The 11,201-nt window shown below is 40.1% G+C and overlaps 1 protein-coding gene across 5 annotated transcripts; it reads left to right on the forward strand.

Annotated features, from left to right (window-relative positions):
- The first annotated feature begins 2,110 nt into the window (after positions 1-2,110).
- On the forward strand, positions 2,111-10,205 carry irx6a (iroquois homeobox 6a). 5 transcript variants are annotated; one of them, XM_061765595.1, is made up of 7 exons: positions 2,111-2,467; positions 3,314-3,688; positions 4,622-4,731; positions 4,951-5,246; positions 7,025-7,672; positions 7,758-7,860; positions 9,792-10,205. In XM_061765595.1, exons 1-7 carry the CDS (start codon positions 2,402-2,404, stop codon positions 9,793-9,795), a joined length of 1,602 nt encoding a protein of 533 aa, XP_061621579.1. In that variant the 5' UTR covers positions 2,111-2,401; the 3' UTR covers positions 9,796-10,205. The 5 variants fall into 5 exon arrangements, with proteins under 5 accessions (XP_061621579.1, XP_061621582.1, XP_061621578.1 ...); XM_061765598.1 differs by having other exon boundaries at positions 2,112-2,467; positions 3,364-3,688; positions 7,749-7,860; positions 9,792-10,204; XM_061765594.1 differs by having other exon boundaries at positions 2,123-2,467; positions 7,749-7,860; positions 9,792-10,203.
- The last annotated feature ends 996 nt before the right edge of the window (positions 10,206-11,201 follow it).

Below are 11,201 nucleotides of genomic sequence, written 5' to 3' on the forward strand. Positions count from 1 at the left end.
GCACATCACATTAGAGATGTAGAGGTTGATAAAAAAATAAATAATTATATCACAATATATTGCATCGGTATCTCTTACAGTCTGGTATTGATGGACCAAAATAATATTGCCATCCGATGTCTTTTATATTTTAATATGTGGTCTTAATGGTGAATCTGCTCCCCAACTAAATGTTAACTGGACAAAATTGGATTGGTTTATCCATTGGATAAAATGTGATTAATAAAAGGGGTAATATCACAAAATCTGGCTCAAAATAATGCTACGTTTTGATTGACACTGTCAGAGAGGTATTCATCGAACAAACTTGTGGTTGTAGAAATGCAGAGCAACACACTGAGAAACGTGACTAATATGTTAACACTCGTTATGCCTCACAAGAAGTACAAAATATTAGAAAACAGCTAGGAAACACAATGCAATTCTACACATGCCAACTCCAACCACAATAACAAACTTATTGTTACACCAACACTTCTCATATGGTGTCAAAAATAAATAAATAAGAAGAATTGTTATCCTTACAAAGGCTCATTGGACATTCTGGTGTACCTAATTTTGTGTCCCTGTTTGTGTTCTTGTCAAAGGAGATCTTTAGTCCCTCTTGGAGGTGACTCTTCAGTGCCCCCTGAAGAGAGAGTAGTGTAACTGCAGGCCTCACCTCAGAGAAGGAGGAAGGGGGCCGCCACACGTCAGTCACGGTCATACCCATGGGACTCACTGTTTTATTGACAAGTCCACGCTGTGTCTCACAACGGTGTCTCACGTGATGCCAACTCATGATCACAGTGCGTGCGAGAGAGGGAAGATCTCTGTTTACTAGCGATAGTTAGTTAATAAAGCTTAAAATGATTTCTCCTTTCCGTCGGTGTGAGCATCGTCCATTTAAAACGCACTCTCATCCAGCCCCAACCCAAATAATTAATTAGACTGTCTTAAAAAAAAAAAAAATCTCTCAGATTTCACACCCAAGGCATATTTTCACTCTGTTACTTGTTGGTTAAACAAGGGGCGTGGAGCTATTTGTTAATTGATACAATTACGCAGGCGGCGCGTAATGGGCACGCAGGTCTCCAGGCGCACATCAATCACTGCTCTGTTGACCTGTCCAAAAATAAATAAATAAAAATAATAATCCTACTGGGGGCGCTAATAAAGAGCCAGAGGTGGAAAAAGAAGGGGGGAATGGTGCATACTGACATTCGGAAATATTGTGAATATGTTTTCAGTATTCTTGTTTTAAAGAGGAGGCATTGATAGACGTATTAGAAACAGCTGTCAGTATGATGTAGTGCAGTTGTATATCACTGCAAACTATATATTAAAAAAAACCTACATATTTTGTTTTAATCTGTCTAATAGAGAAATATAAAAAACAATGATTCTGTGATAGAACTCTAATGAAGCCAGTGTAGTGAGGAAAGTATGTTTTTTTTGGGTCACTTTAATCTTAAAGAAAATATATAAAAGCGTTGACATTAATATTTATAATATTTATTGTTGTAAGACATAATGGTTGATTTATTGTCACAATTCTGTAAATGCGTCAAGTATTATACAAAGAGCTCTGTATGATGCAGTGCATTTGCATAGCATTGCAAACTTCAACGATATCAACTTCAACTTCATCTATATTTTCGCTGTCAATGAAAGGAAAAAAAAAGCATTTCTCTTATATTATGGACGAAGTATTATATCTCCTTGATGGAGGCTGCCCTTCTGTCTAGGGGCTGATAATAGTGGGAAGAGGGGGAAAAAAACAGTTTTGGAGGGGGGGGGGGGGGGGGATTTTGTTCACAAATAAATATTTCAGAACAAAATAATCCATGTGTTTTTTTATGTGCGTATTTTATGAGACTTTTAATGATAATGAGTGAGAGTGAGTAATATGTTGCCATGGCGATTAATGATGTCCTTTTGAATGTGTGCACCTTAAGGAGGGAGAGAGAAAAAGCACAGCCTTGTATTGGACGCGAGCGGCAAAGACTTGATCCCCATTCCTGGTACACACCACCGTGGCGTTTCGGGATTACAGTGACGTCACGTCGCTACCCTTGCATGGGTGAATGCTAAAGAACGATAGAGGCACAAATAATAGCACAAGCACAGTCCATATCTTGCAAGTCTTACGTTATCCTTTAAGCCTCCTTCGCTTAACATAACATCCCCCCCCCCCCACTAATGACGCTTAATTTCATTTCTCATCAGCCCCTCGGAAGGGATTATTCATTCGTATAAAACAATCCGCGGCAGTCTCCCCTCCTATATGGGCGAAAATTCATGTATTATTGAGAGGGGCGAAGAGAAAGGCCGTGCGTGCGTGGAAATGCGTGGAAGAGCGCGGATTTGAAGTGGAATCGGGAGTCATCGATCCGGGCTGCACGAGGAGGAATTTTTCCTGATGGTTACAAACGAAGGCGCGATGTCTTTCTCCCAGTTTGGATACCCTTACAATGCAACTTCACAGGTAAGACTTTTTCCTCACTTTTTTTTCCCCCTCATAAAATATGACTCCATATTTCCTTCACTCAACGACTTCTGTTATTACAAATGTGTGATTTTATTGACTGTTCCCACCCTCTGTGTGGTGCTTTTGTTGTTGTTGTGTCAAATATTGACACACACGCTCTGGTGTCCAATAACACTGAATTATGAATGAACTCACGTGTCGTCGTCTTTTTTTTTTTTTTTTTCCTGGTGACAAAAGGGAGATTGATGTCACCCTGCGTGGCGCGCCGTGTGTAATTACGCACCTTTCTGACGAAATTTAAAAAAAAAAAATAAAAAAAAAAGGCCAAAATGATTCAGGAAGTGCATCAATGTGATCATAACACTCCGTTTTATGTTTGGAATAATAATTTTGATGGGAAAAGTTAGTCACTGGAGAGTTTTCTGCTCTTTATTTAACCTCAAATGCAACATCAACACTTACATTTTTACATAAAAGGGCTGGTTACTTTATAGAGTTACTTCATAATAAAACAACAATTTAAAAGTTTCCTTTATCTAAGTTTACACCAGCCGGAAAAAAACAATAATAATAATCACCCAGAATTTATGTTCAATTTAATGTCCAACTACTCAGTAATGTGTCACGTATTAAAAAGAACTATCAATGAAATGGCACAAAGTAAACGTTGTCATATATCAAGAACTGTCATAAAAGTGACTTACCTCAAACAAATAGAATTCTTTCTTTTTGTCCTAAACTAATTGATTTTTTGCTCTTAAGTTACTTTTTTTTTTTGCAGACTTTTGGAAGACTTTATAAGACTTGTATCCGATTGCCCTGTCCATCACTCTCTCTGTGCAGTTTTTCGTGTCGGCAAACCCCAGTACGACTTGCTGCGATTCGATTTCCAGGTCGGTGCCGCCGGACGGCTCCACCGGGGGAGCCCAGACCCCCGCAGCGGTAGCCGCGGCCGCCGCCGCCGCCGCAGCCGCCTCCTTCTGCTGCCCCGCGCCCTACGAGAACCGGCTGCTGGCTGGGAGCCGCACCGAGCTCAACGCGGCTGCTCTGGGCGTGTACGGCTCCCCGTACGCGGCGGCGGCTGCTGCCAGCCAGAACTACGCCAACTACTTCCCCTACGGAACAGACCCCTCCGCCGCCATCTACTCCTCTCTGGTGGGCTCACCTCTGCCTGTTTTGCACGCGCCCGAGAGGGGGGAGGAAGGGAGGGAGACGAGGGTGGGTGAGCTTGGCTGAATCGATTGAATCAATTTGGCAAATTATGTGATGACAAACTCTCAAATGCACCAACCAGTCCTTGTTCTTCTCGATAGAAACTTGTTAGAAATGCAGGAAAAGACCCATGTTAATGAATTAGAAAGGATCTTTTTTAAGTTAAGAATATTTGAAAAAGATTTTAGGTGGGCAAAAAAAAAAAAAGTGTCAAGAAAATTCACAAATGAAGCAAAATCTAATCAAATCATTTTCTTTAAAGAACTAAAAACTGTGCTCAATTGCCCAAAAAAACTAAAAGCTAGACAAGTTATCACTAGGCTGTATCAGCCTAGTGATAACTTGCCAACTTGCCAGAATGTCCAATGATCTATTGAGAAAAGGTGATATTCATTTTTTTTATTCTTTCTTTTTCTTTCTTTAATTCTTTTGAAGCTCCACAATTGGTGCTGGAAGTTCTTAAACCTCTCAAAGATACTGCTGTGAAAAAGTTCATCCTTACAAGTCTTCAACTTTAAAAAGTAAAAAAAATAAGGTCTACTGTAAATTAATGTATGAAAAGAAAAATTGTTTTTTCCCTCAAGTCTTTTTTAAATTAATGAATAACTGATATTCTTAGTTTTCCATGATAACTATAATTACACAATTTTGACATTGTTTCACATCACATTATTATTAGGCTGTATCAAGGTACAGTAACTAAATTAACTGTGAATATTTATATTCAGTATTATACTTACTGCACACTCCACCCTAAACCGATATTTTGGGGGAATAATTTTACTGCAAATGATAATGTAATTTTTCAAAAATTGTATGTGTTCACAAGAACCAGATAAACTCGATAAACACTCGGGGATGGTTGCTTTTCTAATTGAAAATTGTGTGTTTTAAAAAGTTGCCGAAAAAAAAAAGAAACGTCTTTTTTATTTGTGGCAGAATCCACAGTACGACATGAAGGAGAGTGCGGGCACTTTGCACTCGGGTATCAGTCAAACGGCTGCGTACTATCCCTACGATCCATCGCTGGGCCAGTATCAATATGACAGGTGAGGTTTATGCTCCACTTTATGTCCACTTTGTGTCATTTGAGCTCAGCTGGGCGCGCTTGCCAAAATCTGCTCCGCTTCCACTTTTCATTAGCCAGCCACATTGAGGTCAACGGTCATGGTGTTACTCTGATACCTGGCTTCAAATCTGGTGTATATCGATTTCAAACATCAGAAGGTGTTATGTGCTATCCTTCAACCGAATGTCCGTGTGTACAGATACGGGACGGTGGACTTTAACAGCACAGCCAGACGAAAAAACGCCACCCGAGAGACCACCAGCACCTTAAAAACGTGGCTCTATGAGCACCGCAAGAACCCGTACCCCACCAAGGGCGAAAAAATCATGCTGGCCATCATCACTAAGATGACACTCACCCAGGTCTCAACATGGTTTGCCAACGCTCGCCGGAGGCTCAAGAAGGAGAACAAGATGACGTGGTCGCCCAAGAACAAGGCCGGCGACGACAGGAAGGACAACATTAGCAAGAGCGACCACGACTGTCTCACCAAAGGTTTGTCCCACATCATTGTGTTTATCTATTCAATTTACTTTTCCAGTCTTTTTTTGGAAACATAAATAGACAGGTTACATTTCGGTCACTACAGGCTACAAAACTACATGCCTAATTTTCACATTTTATTAGACCAGTGGTGCAATTTTGGGATAGATCAAATCATTTACTTTCACATCAATCGCATAAATGATATAATCCCATCCCGGAATAAAATTGGTACTGTCAGTCGATTCATACATATTTTTTTTCATGAACAAAGAAGTAACAAATTAGGCATACTGACAAATTGACAGACAAAAACACAAATTTTCACTCTCACCATTTATTGTTATAATAGAACCCAATCCAGAATGATCACCGTAGAGTCCCACCTACCTAATACTTTGTTAGATTTACATCATCCTAAATAGAACAGGACGTAGTCTATTAAATAATAAACAAAACAAAAACATTTTGTATGTAGCACCACATTTCCCCCCCCCCCCGTATTTAAGGAATCTATTTTGTCTTTTTACCGTTTGTATTATAACGGAACATTAAACCAGATGCTAATGGTAGAGTCCAATCTGCCAAATACTAACGTCTTGCGTTAACCCCCATGAAGCAGGCCATGGCTAACAGATGAAAATATGCAGTTCAACAATTATTTTTACTTTTTGTTGGAGGAATTAATTTTCTGTTTTCGCTGTTCGAGTTATAAAGAAAATGTCCAGCCCCAGCATGCTAATGGTAGGGTACGTCTACGTAATATGAATATCTTATATCATCGTCTGTAGACCAGGAAGTAACTAGCTAATTAATGAATTGGAAAATATGCCAGTCCAGAATTTGTTTTTCTCTTTTCACTTTTTACAGTTCAAATTCAACCCTGTCCTAGAATGCTAATGGTAGAGTCCTTTCTATTGAAAATAAATGACTTGGGTCATCCTCTATGAACCAGGAAGTCGATTGCTTATTCTTGGTGAAGATCTGTACTTGAGGACACAGTTTTACTCATCTTATTTGTATGATCTCTGATGGTATGACCTCACATTAGCCAGTTCAAGAAAGTAACCATTGGATGTTTTCTACTGATTTAGATACAATTTTGGATTGAGAAACGTGTTTTTTTGTCAGTTCTTCCCCCATTATAAATCACTATAAGGTGAACAGAACTGTCCGGTTAGATATCAAACCAGTACTGTCAATCATTCGTAAACCGATTAAGTCAACCTCCAACAACTAGTAGCCTGCTGCCAATAAAATGAAAAAGTAAAAAAAATCCACACTTTATTTTGTAAGCAGTTTGTTATTTATTTTATTTTTTTATGGATGTTAAATTCAAGTATCAATTACCGTGCATGCCACTGCTAGGCATGCACTCGAAAACCTGAGGAAAATTGTGTTTTCATGCAGATGGTCTTTTTTTTAAATACCAGTGGAACCTTTTTAGACCCAAGAGTTGCCGACAACATTTCAATACCTGCACATATATGAACATAAAGTGCCCCCCGCCCCTGCATATTTGTGGTTCAGCATTTGTGAATTCACGGATTGGCAGATTTTTTTGCTTCGTTATTCGCTGAAAATAAAAAGAAATTGTGCTCAGCCACGGCCAAAGCAGTAAAAGTATTACTTTGGCATCTTGGTGCCAATGAACTATGTTGAAGTGCTTTGAGGAGCTTCAATTTGACAAATGTAGTACTTTGCTGCCAGCTTGTGGTATCTTGGTTACAATGCATTATGTTGAAGTGAGTGGAGGAGTTTCATTTGCTCTAACTTTTCATTTCTTGTAGATTCCAATGAGTGTAAGGAAGAAAAAGATTTGCATCTGAGCGATTTGGATGACATGGATGAGGATGAGTGTGACAAGCTGGATGGCGAATGTGAAAAGGTGGTCTTAGATGAGGCAGTGGTGCTTCCCGTCTCTCCCCACAAGAGAGAATGCACCTCTGAGCTTCACTTGAATGTGTCCAACAGCTTCCACCACGCCTTCCCCTGCGCCATCAAAACCGCCTTCCCACCGCTTCCTGCCGACTTTCTGGATCCCGTAGCGTCCAAGACCACGTCCACCACGGGAACCTTGACCCTCTCTCACTTTGAAGCGTCAGACAAGCCTCGGATTTGGTCTCTGGCGCGTACGGCGGCGTCGGGCGTCATCTTGAGCCCGCAGCACGCCTCCGAGCTCAGGACGAGCAACCCGAGCGGGGACTGCCACCTCCAGAGGTTGGCGGGTGCCCCCGGTGTTCCTGGTGGACAATGCGGGACCATGAGAGGCCTCCAGGAAGTTAATAGCGTCTCTGGTGTTGTGAACCCTTTTCCTGAGGGCCCTTCTTTGCACTCCAAAGTCTACAGCCCAGGCAGCTACAATCACAAGGGTCTCCAGCTGCACTGTCCGTCCTACGCTGCCCTTACAGATACATGCCAATACTCCAATACTGAAGGTATGTCTTCTTTAACAACATTTATGGACATTGAGGGAAAAAAAGCAAATTTGTCAGGTGTATTATTTTGGGGGAGGATGTGCAGGATTCGCTGGCGCCAAAGCAGCAGAGGTGTCATCAGACCTCAGCCAAGCGTGTGCGACCTTGCAGGATGACAAAGTCACAGCGTTCAGGCCCGTGATGAAAAGGTGAATACACACACGGGAAGCACAATAGAATCACATATAAACTGGCATCTCAGCAAATTTGAATATTGCGGAAAGTTTATTTCAGTTGTTCAATTATAAAAGTGAAACTCATATACAGTACTGCGTAACCTTGACTTACGAGTTCCCCAACTTGTGAGTTAAAAACACTTCCAAGAAGCATGGAACAGATGCTACCACTGAACTAACCACATGGTAAATGGCCAATCCGAGTTGGAGTCACAGCTCCTGATGCAATCCCTTGGCCACGCCTTTTAAAGGCACATATCAGCACACAAATACGTCTTCTATCTTAAAAACACTTTATGAAACCATTTTATTTATTTACATTATCTTTTAGTATGTTAAAATATTGATATTTTACAATGCCATTTTGCTTTGCTACAAAAATAATTATATATTTTTTGGCCGGGCTGGAACAGATTAATGTTATTTCAATGCATTTCACTGGGGAAAATTATTTATTCAACTACTGGAACCAATTAATCTCTACCATATTCTAACCTATTAAGACGCATCTGTAGCTACAATAAGTTTAAGACTGTCCCTCATTCACTTAGTGGACATTTCATGAGGCACATCTGTGCAATATATCACAAAGCGAACAACGGTCAGTTTTGTTAGACACTGTCACAGCGGTACAGTGGAACCACTCAATTTGAATGCTCCTGAGAATTGTTTCCCAAAGGAAACTGGAAAAAGACAATTCCCATAACTTTCCAAGCGCTGTTAAGTAGCATGTTAACAATTCATAACAGTCAAACAAGTGTAAAAACCAGTCAGCCACTGTTAATATCATTAAGATAATGACAAAGGCCGTGTCGTATTCTCAATTGTCACCAGTGTAAAAAAAGAGAGAACCACTGTTATAAAAGTGAAACGTAAAAATAACTTCTGACTGCATTCTGCTTCTCTTAATGTGTGGAGGCCGCGCATTGTTTTGGAATAATAGTCGCAAAAAAAAAAAAGCCAGTGAAAAAGCTAAAGTTAATATAACGCTATCATACTGAATCAATTTGGATTTGGACCTAAAATATCAAAACCAAATATGCATTTTTTTTTTCTCAACCAAATATGCTTCTTATGCCAAGTTCAAATGTCAGGATATCACAAGGCACCTCAGTTCAGCAAGCATCAAAAGTCATAAAAAAAAGTCATAGTTTGTGTTTTGCTTTCTCTTTCACTTTTTGCGACATTTATTCCCAAAAGGGAGCAGCCTTATTATCAACTCATCATCAATGCGAACATGGTGTTTTATTTTTTAAAAGTTGTTAATTCACTTGTTTTTCTACTTTTATGACAAGTAAGAATGTGTTTTAATCTTGACAAAGGGGGAGGAGCCTGCACCGTTAATGAGTTTGATTGTGACAATATTCACGAGAGGGTAGCATGTCTGCCTCACAGTTCAGAGGTAGAGGGTTCAAATCTCAACTCTTGCATATTGTGCTTGGCGGGTACTTCAGCTTCCTCCCACATTCCTAAAATATGCACTGAAGACTTGTAGGTAGGTGTAAATGTGAGTGTGAGTGGTTGTTTATCAAAATGCTCACTGCAATTGATTAGCGACAGGCCAAGGCATTCCCTGACTCTCGTCCTACGTCAGCTGGGATAGGCTCCAGCTCACCCGCGACCCTAATGACAAGCACTGTCGAAATCGGGAATGGGAAAATTAGATATAAACGTATGCAAGTGGTTATATTAACATAATAGGATATTGTTAGATTGATACCTCACTTACAGTATCTTCGTAAAAGCCGGATTTCTGCGAGACCACTTCTTTTGGATCGCATCTGATTGTGCAGGTGTACCTAATGAAGTCATTTCTAGGTCCCGCTATATTATCACAGCTGAAAACCACTCCAAACACATGCTGCTGTCATACTTGTAATTGTATTTTTTTTCTCCCCCTTTAGATGAATGGAGACCGTACAACAAGTAGGAGGTTAATTATGCACTAATGGGCGTAGAGGCCTCAGTGGGACACTTGTGAGCACTGCATGTTGCAGTCAGAGCTATCAAACTGTGGTACATTTTGCACAACTTTTGTTTTTTTATGGTGTGGAAGACTTTATGCAAAAAAATCATACATATGAGGATTTGTGTGTGGCAATCATGTATCGTTGCAAACCAATTTATTTATTTGTCTATTTATTGTTCAGCGTGTTCTCTGTGTACCCCTTAACCGTTCTGTTGAAAATGTGAATTGTGGCGAAAAAAATGGTTGGCGATTAAGTTAAATGTTATGTGTTGTTATTGTGTTAAAATGTGAACTTTTTTTTTTGTTGTCCTTTTTATTAAAAAATGCATTTTTTCCAAGACTTGTTTGTGTGTCGTGGCTATTTAAAGAGATGAGGGGTAAGGGGCGAGCAATGAAACATGGAGGATGCAGATTTGATCAAAGTTGACCGCCCCCGCTCGATGTGCGTGAGCCAAATCCACAAGTCGAAGAAGAAAGGCGTCGTCGGCGTGGTTTAATCACCGATGGCGTGGAGCGCTTTGTAGCCGGAGTACGGCAACGCATGCTGAATGATGGCGCATCCCCCGTGTGCTGCTCTAACTTGGCATTGTGTTCATTAAAAGGTCATTTGTAGCATCAATCCGTTCACACGGCCCATCAGTGTTGCTTTGATTGGGCTCGTTTGCTTTCAGTCCGTTTTGTTATGACTAACTAGTGGAAGATGATGATTTGTAAAAGGATGATGACAAGATGAAAAGTTTTTATCCTAATGGTACGGCAGAGGGAGGTGGCACAGTGACCTCGTGGTTAAACAACGCTTGTCAAACCTTTTACACCAAGTACTACCTAAAGATATATTTAGCTCCCCAAGTACCAATGACCAACATTTAAATACAGTAGCAATATTGGCACGAGACAGATTTTTTTTTAATCCTAAAAAGTATATTTCATATTATTGTAAGCCACTGTAACATTATGTACAGTTTGAACACTGTGCTTAATAGAGCTGTACCGTTACAGTTCGGGATGAATACATTAACCATTGTACCTCTAGTGGGTGTGGCTATTTGATACAATAAAATGAGAGTTTGGACCAATATTTAAGTCATATATTTCCAGAAAAAAATGTATTACTGATTATCTAATAATTCAAAAAGACAAAAGGACATTCAACTTTTCACATCAACGTATTTGCCGAGAATCACTACAACCGTGGGGAGAATCATTGGAAGTCATTTAGGATTGAAGTTTTCATATTATTCGAGAGTCCATTTCAAGGTGCTGTGGTGGTCATCTCTGGTGTCCTTGGCCATGGTAAATCGTGGCAAAATAGATGAAAATGAGAGGTGGGCCAGGAGGCAATAAA

Source organism: Phyllopteryx taeniolatus, chromosome 2 (genome assembly GCF_024500385.1).
Source record: "Phyllopteryx taeniolatus isolate TA_2022b chromosome 2, UOR_Ptae_1.2, whole genome shotgun sequence".
Lineage (NCBI taxonomy): Eukaryota > Metazoa > Chordata > Actinopteri > Syngnathiformes > Syngnathidae > Phyllopteryx > Phyllopteryx taeniolatus.

Bases quoted from the DNA above. Each gene is read 5' to 3' on its own strand.
- irx6a (XM_061765594.1), top strand. From the start codon at position 2,402: ATGGTTACAAACGAAGGCGCGATGTCTTTCTCCCAGTTTGGATACCCT. The intron at 4,732-4,950 runs GTGAGGTTTATG...CCGTGTGTACAG, and splicing joins GGCCAGTATCAATATGACAG to ATACGGGACGGTGGACTTTA. The intron at 7,673-7,748 runs GTATGTCTTCTT...ATTTTGGGGGAG, and splicing joins CCAATACTCCAATACTGAAG to GATGTGCAGGATTCGCTGGC.